The sequence below is a fragment of the Hemitrygon akajei genome, unplaced genomic scaffold (genome assembly GCF_048418815.1).
Source record: "Hemitrygon akajei unplaced genomic scaffold, sHemAka1.3 Scf000204, whole genome shotgun sequence".
Taxonomy (NCBI): Eukaryota; Metazoa; Chordata; class Chondrichthyes; order Myliobatiformes; family Dasyatidae; genus Hemitrygon; species Hemitrygon akajei.
Window position 1 is genome coordinate 152,068 of NW_027332089.1, and position 22,988 is coordinate 175,055.

At 44.6% G+C, this 22,988-nt stretch overlaps 2 protein-coding genes across 2 annotated transcripts in view; one reads left to right on the top strand and one right to left on the bottom strand.

Annotated features, from left to right (window-relative positions):
* Positions 1-22,988, bottom strand: part of LOC140724394 (uncharacterized) — a 120,050-nt gene that overhangs the window by 13,028 nt on the left and 84,034 nt on the right. Inside the window, 1 exon segment of the mRNA XM_073038841.1 lies at positions 17,782-18,416. Coding sequence (XP_072894942.1) covers positions 17,782-18,416 — 635 coding nt within the window.
* LOC140724399 (uncharacterized) lies at positions 884-10,437 on the top strand. The gene is made up of 2 exons (XM_073038846.1): positions 884-916; positions 6,612-10,437. Exon 2 carries the CDS (start codon positions 6,936-6,938, stop codon positions 8,307-8,309), a length of 1,374 nt encoding a protein of 457 aa, XP_072894947.1. The 5' UTR covers positions 884-916; positions 6,612-6,935; the 3' UTR covers positions 8,310-10,437.

A 22,988-nucleotide genomic window follows, 5' to 3' on the forward strand; every position in this document is an offset into this window, starting at 1 on the left:
GGGCATGGAAGAGTTCCAACCCATAGCAGTGACAAGCTGAAGTTCCAACAGCTTCTCCTTCTCCTTCTCCCTCTCCCTCTAAGTCTGCCACAGCTAGTGTCTGACGTCACAGTCCCGCCTCACTCAGGCACTTAAAGGGACACTCACAGTAAAAGAACCTGCGGTCTCGCAACACAATGCACCTCTAACGTCTGATAGTAGACTCGCCAGTGAATCTTCCATGGTGCAGAGTCAGAAACCAAAGAGTTACCAGCCTGAGACAGGGCTTTGGGGCTCCAGAGAGAGATGGGGCCTGGAGTTCACGAGGAGGAGGAGGAATCAAACCAGCAGGCTATGGCTACAAAACAAAGATCGGAAACATTTGGAAACAGGTTGTCCGGAAAAAGGTGGTTAATTTCTGCAAAATACTGGTGGAAATCAACAGATCAGGCAGCAAATGTGGAGAGGAATAAATAGACAACGTTTAGGCCGACTCCCTTCAGCATGTCTAGACTGTGTACTCCTCTGCTTAGCTGCTGCCTGAACTGCAGAGTTTCTCCTGCAGTTTGTGTGTGTGCGTCTCTGGTTTTCCAGCAACAGCAAAATCTCTTGTGTTTTCAATCTGCATTTGTAAGAAGGATCTACTTTCGCATTAGACACTGGGAAGGGTTGCTGATATTAAGTGCATTGTTTATGGTAGCTGCTTTCTGCGTTAAGAGAGCTGCTGAGTTTTCTACACAAAAACAAAACTGAGGTCTGGATATGGAACCGGTGCTTGCAGAAACTTTTAATGGCACCGTGATTACCCAGAATGTTCTGCGTTACAATTTTCACTATCGCTGAAGCACCGACCGAACGCGCAGGCGTCAGGGATGCGGATGGTTCCAAAAATCGCGCATGCGTGCAGTACAGAAAGGCCTCGAGGAATCGGCTCCAGGTGAGAGATGGTTTGCGCTGGTTTTTTCAACACCGAATTCGGGGTAATTGCTGTGACGTTCGGACACCGTGCCCTGAAATCCCGGGATAGTCCTGTTCTCGTCCCCCTCTCTCTCAGCCTCACGATCCGTACACGGGCCCCGGGGAGCTTCCGGCTGATGACGGAATGGGAACCGATAGATCTCTCAGACAGAGCTGAGCTCCAGCTATCTAAATGCAAGATTAGGAACTCGGAGAAAGGGAACAACATCTTTTACACCACCAGTTGAGAAAATCACCTTTGTTTTACCTACAATCACAAACCAGAGAAAATGTGCAGAAATTGAAAATCCAAGCAACACACACAAAATGCTGGAGGAACTCAGCATTAGTACTCTTTTCCATAGATGCTGCCTGGCCTGCTGAGTTCCTCCGGTATTTTATGTGTGTTGCTTGTTCTAACTCCTCTTCTTCTGGATTTTTCTACCCGTGAGAACGTGTTTTGACCCATTCTCTCTGGGTACATAATGATCTCAAACACCTTTGCCCCGGGCATCAAGTAGCTTTCACATCACAGATGTGCCAGACTCCAGTGAGACAGACTAGTGCCCTTCCCTTCATATTCATTGGCATTGCTGTCAGTGAGTTCGCCACCATCAGGTGGAGGGTTCAGGGGAAATATTTGTGTCCAATACAGAAATTGTGTTACCTTTGTGTATTGTGGCGATGCAGAAGTTGCTGGAGAATTTGCAAGTAGGAGTAAGTGCATTAGTAGGAGTAATATTTGGAAATCTGACTTTTTAAAGCATCATTTAGCAAGCAAATCAGACATGGATGGTGTGAAAAAGCTGGAGTGAGAAAATCCTTCATAACCCTCTACAGGCCTGCTACATAGGTTGTGTGAGAGTGCAGATGAACTTGATCAAACCCAAAGGATATCAAAGTTCTTATTAACAGTGATTACAGTCCAACAGTCCACTCTCTCAACCCCAGATCCATTGATGTCAATAGGGGTTAGCCTGTCTCCATTCCTTCTGTCGTCCACAACCAGTTCCCTTGTTTTTGTGACTTTGAGCGAGAGTTTGTTTTCTTGACACCAGTCCGATGTTGTTCAGACCTCAGACAGAGTCAGCAATCAAATGGCTGAGCATGGTGTGATGAATGTGCTGAGCTGTGTATATCACAATGCAAGAAGCATCGTAGGAAAGCCAGATGAGCTAAGGACAGGGAATTATGATATTGTAGCCATTACTGGGACTTTGTTGCACGTAAGTGTCTGAGGGATTTAGAGGAACAAATGTGTGGAGAGATTGCAGACTGTGCCAAGAAATAAATGTTGATATGGTAAGCGATTTTAACTTTCTAAATATTGACTGTGTCTCCCATACTGTAAAAGGAATAGCTGGGGTAGAATTTGTCAAATGTGTCCTTTTTCAGTCCATAGAATTCCTAAAGTAGAAGTGTGCAATATGCTATTAGGAAATGATCCAGGGCTAGTGACAGAAATTAGTGTATGGGACCACTTTGTATCTAGTGATCATAATGCCATGAGACTCTAAGTAAATATGGAAAAAGAGAGGTCTGGAACAGAGGCTGGGGTTCTAAATTGGAGACAGGACAATTTGGATGTTATCAGAAAGGATCTGAGAAGTGTGGACTGGGTCAGGATGTTTTCTGTCGAAGGAGTACTTGGGAAATGGGCGTCCTTCAGCAGTGGAATTCTGAATTTGTGGAGTTTGTATGAGCTTGCCAAGTTAAAAGTTGAAAGCGAACTGGTGCAGGGAACATTGGTTTTCAGACAGACAGACATACTTTTTTGATCCCAAGGGAAATTGGGTTTCATTACAGTTGCACCAACCGAGAATAGTGAAGAAATATAGCAAAATAAAGCCATAAATAATTAAATAATAATAAGTAAATTATGCCAAGTGAAAATAAGTCTAGGACCAGGCTATTGGCTCAGGGTGTCTGACACTCCGAGGGAGGAGTTGTAAAGTTTGATGGCCACTGGCAGGAATGACTTCCCATGATGCTCAGTGTTGCATCTCGGTGGAATGAGTCTCTGGATGAATGTACTCCTGTGCCTAACCAGTACATTATGGAGTGGATGGGAGACATTGTCCAAGATGGCATGCAACTTGGACAGCATCCTCCTTTCAGACACCAACGTCAGAGAGTCCAGTTCCACCCCCCACAGCATCACTGGCCTTACAATTGAGTTTGTTGATTCTGTTGGTGTCTGCTACCCTCAGCCTGCTCCCTCCACTTCTTCATCCAGGTCATTTATAAAAATCAAAGAGTAAGGGTCCAAACAGATACCTGAGGCACTCTACTGGTCACCGACCTCCATGCAGAATATGACCCGTCTACAACCACTTGTGTGATTCATTGAAACATCCAATCCTTTGGTACCTCCCCCTGTCACCAAGCATGATTTAATTATCTGCTCGGAACCCCGATAATTTCTGCACTTGTCTCACGCAGGATCCAAGGGAGCACCTTGTCATGCCCTGGAGATTTATCCACCCGCATCAGCCTCAGGATAACAAACATCTCCGCTTCTTTAATCTGTACAGGGTCCACGATTTTAATGCAGCTTTTCCACTCTCACATAGATCCTGTGTCCATCTCCTGAGTAATTGAGATGATAAAAGTATTTAAGATCTCCCCCATCTGCTTTGGTTCTACACGTGGATTGCCATTCTGGTCTTGCAGAGGACCAACTTTGCTCTTAAATTCTTCAATTCTTTTGCTCTTAATCTATCTCTAGAATCCCTGAAGATTATCCTTCATCTTTTCTGTGAGGGCATCCTCATTCATGCCTTCTTTTAGCAATCCTGATTTATTTCTTATGTCAAACAACACACACAAAATGCTGGTGGAACACATCTGGCCAGGCAGCATCTATAGGGAGAAGCGCTGTCAACGTTTCAGGCCGAGACACTTCGTCAGGACTTTCTTATGTGTTCTCTTGCATTCCTTAAACTCCGTTAGAACCTACTTGCTATCCCTGTTAGTGCTTCACCAGGGTCACAATATCTCTTGAAAACCAAGGTTCCCTACAGTTTCTATCTTTACCTTTTATTCTGACACGTTGTACTTTCAAAATTTTGCTTTAAAGGCCTCCCATTTACCAAGCACACCTTTGCCATAAAGCAGCCTGTCCCAGTCCACAGTTGCCAGATCCTAGTGTCATAATTCCAGGTGTTGATCCATTCCCTGAACACATCCACCTTTCCTATCATGCTCCTTGCATTGAGATATACAGGGCTCAGCATATACACTGCACCATGCTCAACGTTTTTCATTCCTGACTTTGTCTGAGGTCTGAACAACACCTGTCTCCACAACACCTCCACTATCTGTTCTGTTATTCAGGCATCCATTCCCCCTGAGACGTTAGTTTAACCCCCCTTACCCCCACCCCCCACCATGCAGCTCTATCACCCCTTTGGTTTTCATCTCCCAGATCAATAAAAAGGAGGTGCATACAGGCAGATAGGAACAAATGGGCTACTTATGAGATACAGGAAATTCAAGTGAACACTGATGAAAGAAGGCATGAGGTTGCCCCAGCAGACAAGGTGAAGGAGAATCCTCATGGATTCTGCAGATATGTTAAGTGCAAAAAGATTCCAAGGGGAAAAAATTAATCCTGTGAAAGATCAGAATGGTAATACATATGAGGTAACAAAATAGATGAGGGAGATTATTTTTTTGCATCCCTATTTACACAGGAAACAGACACAGGGTCTATAGAAGTGAGGCAAAGCAGCATCAACTTCATGGACCCTCTACACGTTACAGAGGTGGAGGTGTTTGTTGTCCTGAGGCAAATTAGCGTGGATAAATCCCCAGGGCCTGACAGGTTGTTCCCTGGGACCCTGCGGAAGACAAGTGTAGACATTGTCGGGGCACAAGCACAGATATTTAAATTATCCTTAGTGACAGGTGAGGTACTGGAGGATTGGCAGACAGGCAGCATGGCTTTGTGCATAGTAGGTCATGTCTAACCAATCTTATAGAGTCTCTGGAGGAAGTTATCAGGAAAGTGGATGAAGGCAAGGCAGTGGATGTTGTCTACATGGACTTCGGCAAGGCACTTGACAATGTCTCATATTGGAGGTTGGTCAAGAAGGTTCAGTCACTCAGCATTCAAGATGAGATAGTAAATTGGACAAGACACTGTCTTTGGGAGAAGCCAGAGTGTGATAGCAGATGGTTGCCTCTCTGAGCAGAGGCCTGTGACTAATGGTTGCCACAGGGATCAGTGCTGGATCTGTTGTTGTTTGTCATCTATATCAGTAATCTGGATGTGAACATGGTTCGCTGGATCAGCAAATTTGTGGATGACACTAAGATTGGGTGTGTAGTGGACAGTGAGGAAGACTACCATGGCTTGCAGTGTGAACTGGACCAGCTGGAAAAATGGGTTCAGAAATGGAAAATGGAATTTAATGCAGACAAGTGTGAGGGGTTACACTTTGGTAGGACCTACCAGTGTAGGTCTTACACAGTGACTGGTCGGGCATGGAGGAGTGTTGTAAAGGAAAGGGATCTGGGAATACAGGTCAATATTTCACTGAAAGTGGTGTCACAGTTCGATAGGGATGGAAAGAAAGATTTTGGCACATTGGCCTTCATGAACCAAAGTGGTGAGTGCAGGATATGGATGATATGTTGACTTGGTACAAGACATTGGTGAGGCCTAATTTGGAGTATTGTGTGCAGTTTTGGTCACCAACCTACAGGAAAAATTTAAAAGAGGTTGAAAGAGTTCAGAGAAAATTCAGAACGATGTTGCCGGGTCTAGAGGACTTGGGTCCTTACGATTGAACAGGTCAGGACATTATTCCTTGGAACACAGAAGACTGAGGGGAGATTTGATGGAGGTATACCAAAATTATGAGGGGTATAGATAGGGTAAATGCAAGCTGGCTTTTACCACTGAGATGGGGTGGGACTACAACCAGAGGCCATGGGTTAAGGGTGCAAGGTGAAATGTTAAGGGGAACACGAGGGGAAACTTCTTGACACAATGGGTCATCCGTGTGTGGAATGAGCAGATAGCCTAACTGGTGCGTGCAAGCTCAGTTTCAACATTTAAGAGGTTTGGATGGATGGCAGGTGTATGGGAGTGGGCAGTTTAGATAGTTCAACACTAATCAGATGGGCCAAAAGGTCTGTTTCTGTGTTGTATTTCTCTTTGACTGTAACAAGAACCTGAAATAATACTAATATTTGCTCTAATTCCTTTTAGCAGCTGTGCAGACAGACCAACCATACATCTGAGTAGGAGATATTTACATGGCGTTAAATCTGTGGCACTTTAAATTAACAGTACATAAAAGAAATTCCATCTGCGTGTCAACAAAGGCTATTTGCGTGAGAGTATTTCAGTTACTGTGGGGCCAGGCACCCATACAGCTCAGTGGGAAAAGGGAATAATACCAATGGAGAGAGTCAAACTGAGCCAGGTCACATATTGGAGATGGCAGAATTGCCCCATTCTTGTAGAGACAGGAAGAGCATCAGAGACTTTGGTGGTCATTCCAGATACCAGCAACTGTGCCAAGTTAGAAGATGATTTCTCTCTCCAATTTGGGTTGAACTTCACTGTAACAGTGTGATTATCAGATCACACCTCGGCAACTAAAGTGATCTCATCTGAAATGTTGTCTTTCCCCCACTGATGGATTTTGTAAATCTTTTTACAGGTTAAAAATGACAAGGAATTTGTCTACGGGAATCTCAAACAAAACACGCCAGTTTTGCTGTCTCTGTCCAGATATTTAAGAAGTGGAGCAAGGGATTCACTCAATCATCCTTCCTGCTCAGACTGTGGGGAGGGATTCACTCAGTCATCTGAACGACTGGCACACCTGTTATTTTACATGGGGGAGAGGCCATTCACCTGCGCAGACAATGGGAATGGATTCAGTTGGTCATCTCAAATGAAGGTACATCAGCAAGTTCACATTGGGCAGACGCTGGACATCTGCTGAATTTGTGGGGAAGGATTCTCTCGGTCATCTAACCTAATGGCTCACCAGCGAGTTCACACTGGGGAGCGGCCGTTCACCTGCTCGGACTGTGGGAAGGGATTCACTGAATCATCTAAATTGAAGGTACATCAACGAGTTCATTCTGGGGAGAGGCCATTCACCTGCTCAGACTGTGGGAAGGGATTCACTCGGTCATCTCACCTACTGCTACATCAGTTAGTTCACACTGCAGAGAGGGATTTCACCTGCTCAGATTGTGGGAAGAGATTCACTCACTCTTCCACCCTACAGAGACACCAGTCAGTTCACACCAGGGAGAGGCCATTCACCTGCTCAGTCTGTGGGAAGAGATTCACTCAGTCATCCCACCTACAGAGACACCAGCAAGTTCACACTGGGGAGAAGCCTTTCACCTGCTCAAACTGTGGGAAGAGATTCACACAGTCATCCACCCTACAGAGACACCAGTCAATTCACACTGGGGAGTGGCGGTTCACCTGCTCAGAATGTGGGAAGGGATTCACACAGTTATCCAAACTACTGGCACACCAGTCAGTTCACAGTGGGGAGTGGCCATTCACCTGCTCAGACTGTGGGAAGGGATTCACTCGGTCATCTGATCTGCTGACACACGAGCGAGTTCACACCGGGGAGAGGCCATTCACCTGCTGTGAATGTGGGAAGGGATTCGCTCGGTCATCTGATCTACAGATACACCAGCGAGTTCACACTGGGGAGAGGCCGTTTACCTGCTCAGTCTGTGGGAAGGGATTCCATCAATCTTCCAACCTCCATAGACACCAGCAATTTCACACTGGGGTGAAGCAGTTCACCTGCTCAGTCTGTGGGAAGGGATTCACTCAGTCATCCTCCCTATTGGCACACCAGTCAGTTCACACTGGGGTGTGGCCATTCACCTGCTCAGAATGTGGGAAAGGATTCACTCAATCATCTGAACTACTGGTACACCAGTCAGTTCACAGTGGGGAGTGGCCGTTCACCTGCTCAGAATGTGGGAAGGGATTCACTCAGTCATCCAACTTACAGAGACACCAGTCAGTTCACACTGGGGAGAAGCCGTTCACCTGCTGTGAATGTGGGAAGGGATTTACTCGGTTATCCGATCTACAGATACACCAGCGAGTTCACACTGGGGAGAGACCATTCACCTGCTCAGTCTGTGGGAAGGGGTTCCATCAATCATCCAACCTTCATAGACACCAGCGAGTTCACACTGGGGTGAAGCCGTTCACCTGCTCAGACTGTGGAAAGGGATTCACTCGGTCATCCTCACTATTGGCACACCAGCAAGTTCACACTGGGGAGAGGCCGTTCACCTGCTGTGAATGTGGGAAGGGATTCACTCGGTCATCTCATCTGCTGGCACACCAGCGAGTTCACAGTGGGTAGAGACCATTCACCTGCTCAGAACGTGGGAAGGGATTCACTCAGTCATCCAATCTACAAAGACACCAGCAAGTTCACACTGGGTTAAGGACGATCTCCTGCTGAGACATTGGGAAGAGTTTTTCTCAGCCATCTCCATCAAATGTGCATCATTGGGTTCACGCTGGGGAGAGGCTGTTTACCTGCTGTGAATGTGAGAAGGGATTCACTCAGTAATCTAACCTTGTGACACACTACCGGGTTCACACTGGGGAGAAAGTTTCAATAAGCTGCATGCTGGATATTTGTCCATCACCGTTGCTGAATGCAATTTCGAGAGTGACTGTCGGTACTGAACTCTGCAATTATTGCTGCTGCTCACCACACCCAGTTCTGCACCCTGGTCACTGGGCACGGGAGGAGTTTCTTCTGCTGCACATTCACCTTTAATGGGACTGGATCTGAGACAAATTAATCAGTTCTATTTTAAACTCTGTCTCCGGTACTTAGTGCATTTATAACACACCTAGTGTACAGTAGAGAGTCAACTCAGCCCAGCTGGACCCTGCCAGCGATTCAGTCCCATGACAGTCTATTTAAATCCTCCCCTTTTGTTCATCTCTCACTCTCCCTCTGGTGATGGGTTCCAAACAGTCATCATCTGTGGGTGAAGAGGTTTCCCTTGAATTTTCTGCAGACTGAAGAAGTCGAGCTGATTGCAGTTCTGTCTGAAATGTTCTTCGCCCCTCAAATCTCTGGGCTGAGGAAGAATACCATTGGTAGTTAACCTCCTTAATCAGGACTAATTTCCACATTATGGGTCATTTTCGCTGCTTCTAAAGGGTTGTTAGAGAACATCACTGTCCTCTAAAGACTGAAGGCAGAATGGGAAACCATCAGTTGGATGTTCAACGGAGCAGGGTCAGACACCAGAGGTGGGTCTGCACAGGGCAGAGTTTGGGGCTCTTGGACAATGGTCGGGGTACGAACGTATGATGAGGAGAAGGGTATCAGCAGCGGGGCGTGGCAACAAATGTCAGAGTAACAACATTTGGAAGATGATTGACAGAGACGATCAGTCAATTGTCTGACTGATGACACAAACAATGCCTGTGGTGAGGTTCTCCACAGTTTGAGGAACATGTGTGTGTAGGGAATGGTTTTGTCTATTGAGGGAGTTGTTCCTGTTTGTTTATCCTGCAATATGATATCCGGATGGTTATTATGGACTGTCTTATTTGAAATAATGTATTGATTATCATATAATTTGTATGATCTTGACTCTAAAACTGGGTCAGGCTTGAATTTATGGTGCCTTTATTCAGTTATGGAGGGCATTCATGAGTTTTTATTTTTAAACAATGTTTTGGTGAATGGTATTTGCCACTTGATTGTACCTTTGTAAGTCATCAGATTGAGTTAAACTGCTGCGGGATCCTGGAATGTGTTGGATTGTGTCGGGTTTCTCTTGGCATTTTCTGCACTTACTGCCTTGTTTGTTTGTATTTCATGTATTTTCGTTTTTTTTCCCCTTTTGTTAAACACCTTGTCCTGTATTTCTGCAAGAAACCCCTGGGTTTCTGGGACGAGGTCTCCAACTCTCAGTCAGGTGCATGGTGCTTCCTTGTCACCATCTCATCTGCTCAGATCGTTGAGATGTTTCCCATGGAGGGTCATACTCATTCCACTGGTTAATGTTTTCTTCCAGAGTGGTGATTTATTTTTCTGGTTTGGCCTCTCATTTAAGTTTTCTGGTCTGTATTTCTTATCACGATTGCATATACACACATGGGGTGCTGAATCCTGTTCATTTTTGATGAAAATATATACTTAAAAGTTTTATCTGACTGTTGTCTGATTTTTTTCATGTGTGTTGTTCCTCTTCCGCCTTGTATCCAAGGTAGTGTTAATCTAAATGTGTCACTCCTGATGAAGGGTTTCAGCCCGAAACGTCGTCACTACCTCCTCCCATAGATGCTGTCTGGCCTGCTGAGTTCTGCCAGCATTTTGTGTTTTTATTTATTTCCAGCATCTGCAGATTCACCCGTATCTGAGTGTGAATAGACTTTTCTAAAGTTCTTATTTATCTTTGTAAATTCTACTGATTGAAATGGGACCAAGATATTTTTATTAAAAAATGTCAATGTCGGTATTGATGAAAGTGTTTATTGCCTTTGTTGTATTTGTTAACTATTGAGCTCTGTTTGGCAGAATTTTTAAGTCTTGAACTACATTCTGTCAAAGGCTTTCCCTGTTTCACACTACTTTCTATTGTCTTTGCTTGTTGGTATTCCAGATATTTGGGTATCAAGAGTCTCGATAAAGGGTCTTGGCCCGAAATGTCGATTCCCATCCATAGATGTTGCCTGACATGCTGAGCTCCTCCAGCACTTTGTGTGTAGTTCTCTAGATTTCCAGCATCTGCGGGTCTTCTTGTTTCACAGATAGTTATATGTTTCTTGAAAGAACAAGCTGGTAGTGGGGTTGTGTGGCTGTGTTGGTAAAATATTAAATAAAATCATTTGAAAGAGGTGGCATAGTGTTGGCAGGTGTAGAATCTGTGGGTAGAATAAAGGAACTGCAAATGTAAAAAAAAGTCCCTAATGGGAATTGTATAGAGACCTCCGAACAGTAGCAAGTATGTGGTCCACAAATTACAATGGGAGATAGAAAATGCGTGCCAAAAGGGCAATGATACAATAGTCATGGGGGACTGTCATGCAGGTGATTAGGAAAATTAGGATGGTGTTGGTTTCAAGAGGAGGAATTCCTAGAATGCCCACAGGATGCTTTTTAGAGCAACTCGTGGTTGAGCCTACTTGGGGATCAGCTATTCTGGATTGGGTGTTGTCATGATCTGGAAATTCTCAGGGCACTTAAGTTCAAAGAACACTTAGGGGCAAGTGATCTTAATGTGGTGAAATTTACCCTGACATAAGAGAAGGAGAAGTTAAAGTCAGATGTGGTATTCAGAGAATTAGAGAGGCTTGAGAGAAAAAATGGTCAACATTGATTTGAGAAGAACGCAGGCAAGGATGAAAACAGAGCAGCAATGGCTGGAATTTCTGGAAGTAATTCGGAAGGCACAGGATATATACAGTGGCATGCTGAAGTTTGGGCATCCCTGGTCAAAGTTTCTGTTACTGTGAATAGTTAAGTGAGTAAAAGATGACCTGATTTCCAGAAGGCATAAAGTTAAAGATGACACATCTCTTTAATGGTTTAAGCAAGATTGCTTTTCTTATTTCCATCTTTTACAGTTTCAAAATAACAAAAAAAGGAAAAGGGCCAGAAGCAAATGTTTGGGAACCCTCATGGTCAGTACTTAGTAACACCCACTTTAGCGAGTTTTATAGCGTGTAAGTGCTTTCTGTAGCCAGCTAAGTGTCTTTCAATTCGTTTGTGTGAATTTCTGGGTTCAGTCATTAGCAGCAAAACACTGACAGCAGAAATTACAGATCAGAATATTATAAGAGTCACAGAGCCCAGCAGTACCAAAACAGGCCCTTTGGCCCTTCTAGTCAATGCTGACCTGTTTTTTGTTGTTACTGCCTGGTTCCAACTATCTGCCCCAGAGCCTACATACACCTCCCATCCATGTCCTCACTCAAATTCTCTTTCATGTCTAAATCGAACCCACATCCAACACTTCCACTGGCAGCTCATTCCACTCTGACCAAACTGTGAGTGAAGAATTCCCCTTCAGGTTCCCCGAAAATAATTCACTTTCACCATGAACTGATGTCCAATGTCAGGGTGAGAGGGCAGACAGTAAGGGCAGGGGTTGGTCAAGTGCGGAGAGGGAAACAGAGCGGAGAATTTATACATAATATCTTCCAGAAAAACTAATTGTTTGAACTTACTGGCTGTAAACCTACTATCCATGCCCTGTACGTTCTCAACCTAATTTTTGATCTAGATGACAAGTAGCAATGTTCAACGTTCAAATTACATTTTATTATCAGCGTACACATTTGTCACCACATACGACCCTGAGATTTTTTTTCCTACAGGAACACTTGGCAAATCTATAGAATAGTAACAGGATGACACAAAGAAAGATCAAGTAGAGCATAGAATTCAACAAACTGTGCAAATGCAAATATAATTAAATATCAATGAATAATGAAAGGGGAACCTCACTAGGCTGGACCTTGAGTCCAATAAACAGCCTCCCACCATCACTCTCTGCTTCCTACCATCAAGCCAACTGTGCATCCAGTGAGCCAGCTCTCCCTGGATCCCATGTGATCTAACTTTCCACAGCAACTTCCCATGCTGAACCTTAGCAGAGGCCTCATTGATGCCCATATCGGCCTCGATCCTGGGACAGAGGTGTCACCAGGATCAGAGATTTAAGCAGAGGATGAAGAGGTTTAGAGGGATCTGAGTGTAACCCCTGGGTCGCCTCAGGCATCGCTCAAACTCGTTCTAGTCTAGGGGGAGCAGCCTTCAGCCCCGCCAAACTGGGTAAACAGCTGGTGTGGATGCTGTGTGATGTCCCCGCCTCGCCCAAAAAACAGACAGTACACCTTATGCGATTAAATGAGTACAATTTATAAAGATTACTATAACTAAGCGATTACTAATGATGCGGTTATATATGAAGAAGAAAAAAAAAGAAAAGGCGCCAAACTTATCAAAGTCCAAACCACTTCGTGCACAACCGTTGGAGCTCAATTACTGAAGTCTTCTGGCATTTGATCCCCTCCGACTTCCTCGACCTGCCTCCTGGGACCACCCACTCCAGACTCCTCTGTCTCTGTCTCCTCGCCTCAACGAAAACCTTGGGCCGGGGACCCCCGCTCGGGGTCCGTTCTGTCACCCAGCTTCCAGCATCCCGTCCTCTCTCTCACTCCATCGCGCTGACTCCCCAAAATCCCCGCCAACAATCAGTTTACAGCCCCAAACAAGCTTCCAGCACTTATCATAACAAAGACGCTAGCATTCCTACTATTAACACAGGCGCCAGCATTCCTACTTTTAACAAAACAAAGACGCCATTTTGATTACATACACAGTAACAAAGAAAAAGAAACCCCCCGTTACACTGGTCTAGCATCGCTTCTGGATACCGACTCCATTAATAACGACTCCCGACTCTGCCTCCGCATCCGTGTTCTGCACTTGGGTTCATCCACCGCCACGCCCGAGTAACACTCTTGCCTCGCTTTCACTCTTTCTATATCTGAACAACTTTTGATACTTGATATTTTTGTCAAACTTACCTTAATTTTTAATCTTGTCTCTCCAGTGTGTTTTATTAGTTGTCACCTGTTGGTTATGTAAACGCTTTCCAATCCTCTAACTTCCCACTATTTTCTTGCTATATTATATGACCCCACCTTTGCTTTGATCAAATACAGGAGAAAATCTGTGGATGCTGGAAATCCAAGCAACAGATACACAAAACACTGGAGGAAACTAGGAGGCCAGGCAGCATATAAGGGAAATAGTAAACAGTCGACGTTTCTGGCCAAGACCCTTCATCAGGACTGGGGAAAAATAAAGATGAGACGTCAGAGGAACAAGTGTGGGGGTGAAAGGGGTGGAAGAAGTGGTAAGTGATAGGTGAAACTGGGAGGGGGGAGTAGTGAAGGATAAAACTCCTTAGGATAGAATTTCCTTCACGATTCTCGAAAGATCATTGCTAATGCCTCCACATTTCTACAGATGCCTCTTTCAGATCTCTGGGGTGTACATCATCTGGTCCAGGTGACCTATTTACCTTCAGACCATCTCTTTCCCAAGAATCTTCTTCCGAGTATCGTGACTTTACACATTCTAACCACTGACATCTGGGACTTCCATATTCCTGTCAGCATCTTCGACAGATAAGAGTGATGTACAAGACTTATTCGGTTCACCTGCCATCACTTTGCACTCCCACCACATTACTACCTCTCCAGCATCATTTTTCAGTGGTTTGATATCCACTTCCGCCTCTCTTTTACACTATATGTACTTGAAGAAAAATTTGGTATCCTCTTTATTACTGGCTAGCTCACCTATGTATTCCATCTTTTCCTTAATTATTTTAGTTGCATTGTGCTGGTTTTTAAAAGCTTCCCAATCCACTAACTTCCTAGTAATTTTTGCTCTATGCCTTTTCGTTGTTTTTTATGCTGTCTCTGGTTTCTCTTATCTGCCAAGGTTTTGTCACCTTACCTTTATAATTCTACTTCCTCTTTGTGATGTGTAAATCCCGTGCCTTCCGAATTGCTTCCAGAAATAACAACCACTGCTGCTTGGTTTTCATCCGTACCCAAGTACTTTACAAATCACTTTTGACCAATTTTTATTTTACGCATTAGTAATTCTCTTTATTCCACATCTGATTTTAGCTTCTCCTTCTTTAATGTCAGGGTGAATTTGATCATATTAAGATCACTTGTCTTTAAGAGTTCTTTCAACTTCAGTGACCTAATTAATTCAGGTTCATTACAACACCCAATCCAGAATAGCTGATCCCCATCTGGGCTCAACCATTAGCTGCTCTAAAAAAGCATCTTGTAGGGATTCAAGGAATTCCTCCTCTGAGACCAACACCATCCTAATTTTCCTAATCACCTGGATGACAATCCCCCATGACTATTGTAACATTGCCCTTTTGGTACGCATTTTCCATCTCCCAGTGCAACTTGTGGACCACATACTTACTACTGTTTGGAGGTCTCTATACAATTCCCATCAGGGTTTTTTTTTACATTTGCAGTTCTTTAATTCTACCCACAGATTCTGCACTTTCCAACCCTATGCCACCTCTTTCTAATGATTGTATTTAATATTTTACCAACAAAGCCACACAACCCCACTACCAGCTTGTTCTTGGCGTGTTCTTACAGTAAACAGGTAGGGATCTGGGAAACAAGAGGACCTGCAAACACAAAGTGCACTGCGGATGCCTCTGGTCAAATCAAGACGTACAAACAAGCTGGATGAACTCAGCAGATCGAGCAGCATCCGCTGAAAGAAGCAGTCAAAAAGAGGACCTGCAGATGTTAGAAATCTGAGAACATCACACAAAGTGCTGCAGGAGCTCAGCATGTCAAGCATCATCTATGGATGGGAATCAACATTTCGGGCCAAGACCCTTCATCGGGGCTCTTGATTCCCACGTATGTGGAAAATCAACAAGCAAAGAAAATAGGAAGTAGCGGAAATAGAAAAACCCTTTGACAAAATTTAGTTCAAGGCTTAAAAAAACTGCAAAACAGAGCTCAATACTTAACAAATACAACAGAGGCAATACGAACTTTCATCAATACCGACATTAACTTTTTATAAAAATATATTTGTCCCATTTCATCAGTAAAATTTACAAAGATAAATAAGAATTTCAGAAAAGTCTATTGGCTTTTTTATAACCACTAGACTAACACTACCTTGGACAGAAGGAGGAAGAGAAATAACACACATGAAAAAAAAATCACACAAGAGTCAGTTAAAACTAAGTATATATTTTCATCAAAAATGAACAGGATTCAGTACTCCATGTGTGTATATGCAATTGTGATAAGTAACACAGACCAGGAAACTTCAATGTGAGGCCCACTCAGAAAAATTAATTATCACTATGGAAGGAAACATCAACCACTGGAATGAGAATGACCCTCCATGGGAGACATCTCAACGATCTGAGCAGATGAGATGGTGACAAGGAAGCATCGAGCACCTGACTGAGAGTTGGAGACCTCTTCCCAGAAACAGAGGGGTCCCTTGCAGAAAAACAGGACAAAGTAGTTAACAAAAGTAAGAAAAAAAATCAAAAATACATTAAATACAACAAACAAGGCAATAAGTACAGAAAATGCCAAGAGAAACCAGACACAATCCAACACATTCCAGGATCCTGCAGCAGTTTAACTCAATCTGATTACTTACAAAGCAACAAACAAGTGGCAAATATCATTCACCAAAATCTTGCTTTAAAATACCAACTCATGAATGCCCTCCATCACTTCAGAAAGGCATCATGAATTCCAGCCTGATGCAGTTTTAGAGCCAAAATCTTACAAATTATATGATAATCAATACATTATTTCACATAGGACAATCCATAATAAACATCCGGATATAACATTACAAGATAAACAAGCAGGAACAACTTCTTCAATAGATAAAACCATTCCCAACACACACATGTTCTTCGACCAGTAGAGCACCTCACCACAGGTGTTGCTTGTGCCATCAGTCAGACAAACAAAAGATTTTCTCTGTCAATCAGCATCGAAATGTTTCCACTCTGTCATTTGTAGCCACGTCCCGCTGCTGATTCCCTTCTCCTCATCATACGTTCTTACCCCGACCATCCTCCAGTACACCAAACTCTGCCCTGTGCGGACCCGCCTCCGGTTTCTGACCTTGCTCAGTTGAACATCCAATTAATGGTTTCCATTCTGATTTCAGTCTTTAGAGGAGAGTGGTGTTTTATAACAACCCTGTAGAAGCAGGGAAAAGCCCTGAATAAGGAGGTTAACTACCAATGTCATTCTCTATCAGCGCAGAGATTTGAGGGGTGAAGAACATGTCAGGCAGAACTGCAGTCAGCTTAACTTCTTCAGTCTACAGAAAATGCAAAGGAAACCTCTTCAGCCACAGGGTGGTGACTGTTTGGAATCCATCACCACAGGGAGAGGGAGAGATGAACAATAGGGGAGGATTTAAAAGGACTGCCCTGGAGCAGAATCACTGGCAGGGTCCAGCCGGCCTGAGTTGACTCTCTACTGTACACAAGGTGTGTTATAAATTCACTAAGTACTGGAAACCAAGTTTAAAATAGAGCTGATTTATTTGTCTCAGATGCAGAAGATTAAGCTCCAGTCCCATTAAAGGTGAATGTGCAGCAGAAGAAACTCCCCCCAAGTCCAGTGACCAGGGTGCAGAACTGGGTGTGGTGAGCAGCAGCAATAATTGCAGAGTTCAGCACCGACAGTCACTCTCGCAATTGCATTCAGCAACGGTGATGGACAAATATCCAGCATGCAGCTTATTGAAACTTTCTCCCCAGTGTGAACCCGGTAGTGTGTCACAATGTTAGATTACTGAGTGAATCCATTCCCACATTCGCAGCTGGCGAACGGCCTCTCCACAGTGTGAACTCAATGATGCACATTTGGTGGAGATTGCTGAGAGAATCTTTTCCCAAAGCCTGATTGGCCTCTACCCAGTGTGAACTTGCTGCTGTCTGAGTAGATAAGCTGACTGAATGAATCACTTCCCAAACTCACAGCACGTGAATGGTCTCTCCCCAGTGTGAACTGACTGGTGTCTCAGTAGATGAGATGACCGAGTGAATCCCTTCCCACAGTCTGAGCAGGTGAACAGCCTCTCCCCAGTGTGAACTCGTTGGTGACTCTGTAGGGTGGATGACTGAGTGAAAGTCTTCCCACAGACTGAGCAGGTGAACAGCCTCTCCCTTGCATGAACTGACTGGTGTCTCCGTAGGTGAAATAATAAAGTGAATCCTTTCCCACAGTCTGAGCAGGTGAACGACTTCTCCCCAGTGTGAAATCGCTGGTGTCTATGAAGGTCGGATGATCGATGGAATCCCTTCCCACAGTCTGAGCAGGTGAATGGTCGCTCCCCAGTGTGAACTGACTGGTGTGCCAGCAGATCAGATGACCGAGCAAATCCTTTCCCACATTCACAGCAGGTGAATGGCCTCACCCCAGTGTGAACTCGCTGGTGTATCAGTAGATCAGATGACCGAGCGAATCCCCTCCCACATTCACAGCAGGTGAACGGCCTCTCCTCAGTATGAACTCGCTGGTGTGCCAGCAGATCACATGACCGAGTGAATCCCTTCCCACAGTCTGAGCAAATGAATGGCCATACTCCAGTGTGAACTGACTGGTGTGCCAATAGGGAGGATGATCGAGTGAATCCTTTCGCGCACACTGAGCAGGTGAACAGCCACTCCCCAGTGTGAACTGACTGGTGTGCCAATAGGGAGGATGACTGAGTGAATCCCTTCCCACAGTCTGAGCAGGTGAACGGCCTCTCTTCATTGTGAACTCGCTGATGTACCTTCAGTTTAGATGAGCATTTGAATCCCTTCCCACAGTCTGAGCAGGTGAACGGCCGCTCCCCGGTGTGAACTCGCTGGTGTGCCATTCGGTCAGATATGGCCTAGTGAATCCTTCCCCACAATTTCAGCAGATGACCAGCCTCTGCTCAATGTGAACTGATTGGTGTGCCCATAGCTGGAAAGATCGTCTGAATCCCTTCTCACACACAGAACAGGTTAATAGCCTTGTCCCGCGGGGTGTGAACTTGCTGATGTACCTTTAGTTGATATGAACGAGTGATTCCATTCCCAGACTGAACAGGTGAATTTTACCTGTGTAAAATAACGGGCGTACCAATCGGTCAGATGATAGAGTGAATCCCTCCCCACAGTCTGAGCAGGAAGGATGATTGAGGGAATCCCTTGCTCCACTTCTTAAATATCTGGACAGAGACAGCAAAGCTGGTGTGTTTTGTTTGAATTCCCATAGGCAATTTCCATGTCATTTATAACCTGTAAAAAGATTTACAAAATCCATCAGTGTGTGAAGGACAACATTTCAGATGAGATCACATTAGTTACCAAGGTGTGATCTGACATCACACTGTTACAGTGAGGTTCAACCCAAGTTGCAGAGAGAAATCATCTTATAACTGGGCACATGGTTGGTGTCTGGAATGACCATCAAATTCTCTGATACTCTTCCAGTCTCTATAAGAATGGGGCATTTCTACCTTCTCCAATCTGTGAATTGGCTCAGTTTGACTCTCTCCATTGGTGTTATTCCCTGTTCCCACTGAGCTGCATGGGAGCCTGGCCCCACAGGAACTGAAGCACTCTCACACAAATACCCTTTGTTGACGTGCAGCTGGGATTTTCTTTTATGTACTGTTAACTTAAAGTGCCACAGTTTTAATGCCATGTAAATATCTCCTACTCAGATGTATGGTTGGTTTGCACAGCTGTTAAAAGGAATTAGAGTGAATATTAGTATTGTTTAAGATTCTTGTCACAGTCATAGAAAGATTCAGACACATTGGCCCATCTAGTTGGTGCCAAGCTATTTACGCTTTCCACTCCCATACCCCTACCATCCAGGTACCTATACCGACCTCTAACACGTTGCAATCGTGCAACCACAACATGGCCTCACCCCATCTCAGTGGAAAAACCCAGCTTGCATTTACCCCATCTATGTCCCTCAAAACTGTGGTATGCCTCCATCAGATATCCCCTCACTCTTCTACTTTCCAAGGAATAAAGTCCAGTCCAGTTCAATGTTTCCTTATAACCCAAGTCCTCCAGACCTGACAACATCCTTGTGAATTTTCTCTGAACTCTTTCAACCTCTTTTACATCTTTCCTGTAGGTTGGTGACCAAAACTGCACACAATACTCTAAATTAGGCCTCACCAATGTCTTGTACAACGTCAACATAACATCCGTCTATTGTTGACAGTACTTGAGTTTATGAAGGCCAATGGGCTAAAATCTTTCGCTCTATACCTTTTGAACTGTGACACCACTTTCAGTGAAATATAGACCTGTACTCCCCGATTCCTTTCCTCTACAACACTCCTCAGTGCCCAACCAGTCACTGTGTAAGGTCCTACCAAAGTACAACACCTCACACTTGTCTGCATTAAATTCCATTTTCCATTTCTCAAACCATCTTTCCAGCTGGTGCAGTTCGCACTGCAAGCCATGATAGCCAGCTCACAGTCCGCTAAACTCCCAGACTTGGTGTGATCCACATATTTGCTGATTCAGCTCACCACACTATCATCAAGATTACTGATATAGATGACAAACAACAACAGATCCCACACTGATCCCTGTGGCACACCACTAGTCACAGGCCTCCAGTTAGACAGGCAACCATCTACTACCACACTCTGGCTTCTCCCAAAGACAGTGTCTCATCCAATTTACTATCTCATCTTAAATGCTGAATGTCTGAAACTTCTTGACCAACCTCCAATGTGAGACTTTGCCAAGTGGCTTGCTAAAGTCCATGTAGACAACATCAGCAGCCTTGCCTTCATCCACTTTCCTGATAACTTCCTCGTGAGACTCTATAAGATCGGTTAGACATGACCTACCCTGCACAAAGCTATGCTATCTATCCTTAATCAGTCCACATCTATCCAAAAACTTGTATATCGAGTTCCTGCACTTACGTTCCATTAACGTTCCCACCAATGTAAGCTCACCAATGTACAATTTCTTAGTTTAATTTTAGAGGCTTTCTTGAACAGCAGAACAACATTGGCTGTCCTCCAATCCTCCAGTACCTCACCTGTCACTAAGGATGATTTAAATATCTGTTCTTGGGCTCCGACAATTTCTGCACTTGTCTTCCAGGGTCCCAGGGAACAACTTATCAGGCCCTGGGGATTGATCCACGCCAATTTGCCTTAAGACAGCAAACACCTCCACCTCTGTAAACTGTACAGGGTCCATGAAGTTGATGCTGCTTTGCCTCACTTCTCCAGCCTCTGTGTCCATCTCCTGAGTAAATACGGATGTAAAACTACTATTTAAAACCTCACCCATCTACTTTGTCTCCCGTATAGATTACCATTCTGATCACCCAGAGTGGGCATGTTTCTGCAGTTGCTGTAAAAAGAGGAACGCACACACACACAATGCTGAAGGAACTCTGCAGTTCAGGCAGCAACTAAGCAGAGGAGTACACAGTCCAGACATGCTGAAGGGGCTCGGCTAAAATGCTGTCCATTTATTCCTCTCCACATTTGCTGCCTGGTCTGCTGATTACCTGCAACATTTTGTAGAAATTAACCAATTTGTTTTTCAATTAACCAGTTTCCAAATGTTTCTCATCTTTTATTCATAGCCAGATCCTGCTGGTCTGATTCCTCTTCCCTCCACCCGCTCAAAACCTCCAGACCCCATCTTTTTCTGGAGCCCCAAAGCCCTGACTGGTGCTGGCAACTCTTTGGTTTCTGACTCTGCTCCATCGAAGATTCACTCGCTAGTCTGCTGTCAGACTTTAGAGATGAATTGCAACAACCCAGCTGTCTGAGGCCCAGTCCTTTGAAATGAGTGAAAATAGTTTAAGGTGCTTGAAGTGGTAGAGGCAGATACAATAGGGTCTGTTAAGAGAATCTTAGATAGGTTCATGGAACTTAGAAAATTAGAGGGCTCTGCGGTAGGGTAATTCTAGGCAGTTTCTAGAGTAGGGTACATGGTCGGCACAACATTGTTGGCTGAAGGGCCTGTAATTTGCTGCAGATTTCCATGATTCTATGAAATTCAAGGGAAATCTCTTCTCCCACGGAGTAGTGACTATTTGCAACAGGGAGTGTGAGAGATAAACGGCAGATACTTTAAAATACTGATATGGAACAGAAATATGGGCTAGGACCAGATGGATTCAGTGGCCTCTCTAGTGTACATTGTGAGTGTAGTAGAGAGTGAGCGTAATATTAAACACCAGTCCAGTTTAAGGCTAACATCAGCAGAACAGACTCCCCCAATGCTCAGTGACCAGGGTTCGGTCCTGGGTGCGATGAGCAGCCGCAAGAACTGTAGAATCTGACAGTAACAGTCCCTCATGAACCTGCAGCTGCCTTCAGTCACCGTGATGGTTGAACATTTAACACAGAGCTGTTTAGAACTTCCTCCCTGATGTGAAGTTGCTGGTGTTGCCGTAGCTGGGAAGATTGAGTAAATCTCTATGCTCACTCCGGACAGAAATGTGGCCTCTATTTATTGTGAACTCACCGGAGCATCACAAGGTGGGTTAACTGAATGAGTCTCTTCGCACTCAGGGAGCAGGCGAACGGCCGCTTCCCAGTGCGAAGCTGTTGGTGTATCTGCGATGGCCGATTGAATCCCTTCCAAAATGAGAGCCAGTGAATGACGTCACACTGCTATCAACGCCATGGGATATTTCAGGTTTTTTCACTTATTGATTTCAGCGTGCTGTGTGTGTCGGAATGCCTGTATCTATTCAGTAAATCTAATTTGCATGTTTATCCTGTGACATTATATCCAGACAGGATCATGTATCGTCCTATCTCTGATAACGGATCGGTAGCAATGCAATTGTTTGACTCCGAATCTAAAACTGGATCAGGTTTGTATTGATTGTCATTGATAGTATCTTTCATGATCGTCTCTTAAAGCAGGATTTTGGTGAATGCTACTTGCCACTTGATGGCGCTGTGTAAGCAATCAAACGGCATATTCTGCTTCAGAGCCCGAGAAAGGCACAACACTTCGTCTTGATTTTGTGACTCTTTTAATGTGCATTTTTGCTATTTCTGTGTCAACCGCCTGGTCCTGTATTGACACAAGGAGCTACGCAGTTTCTGGGAAGAGGTCTCCAGCTTTGAGCCTGACGTTGGACGCTTTCCTCCTTTGCTCACATCGTGGGGATCTCATCCATGGACGATTATGCTCATCTATTGGCTAAACCTTTCTTCTATAGCAGTGTTTCACAGCCCTAGTGCCGCAAGTCAAGGCGAAATGCCGAGCACCCTCGTTGCTAATCCCCAACGACGTCTGTTAGGTTGGTTCGGTCGGACGAGATCGCCAAGTGTCAGACCCGTTGTGACGACGAATGCTCAAGGCCTGCAGTACGATGCTTCTTCCTTTATTCCAGTGCCACATCCTTTTTGGAAGTACCTGCTCTACTAACGGTCGATCAGGTCCGATGCTGCAAGTTA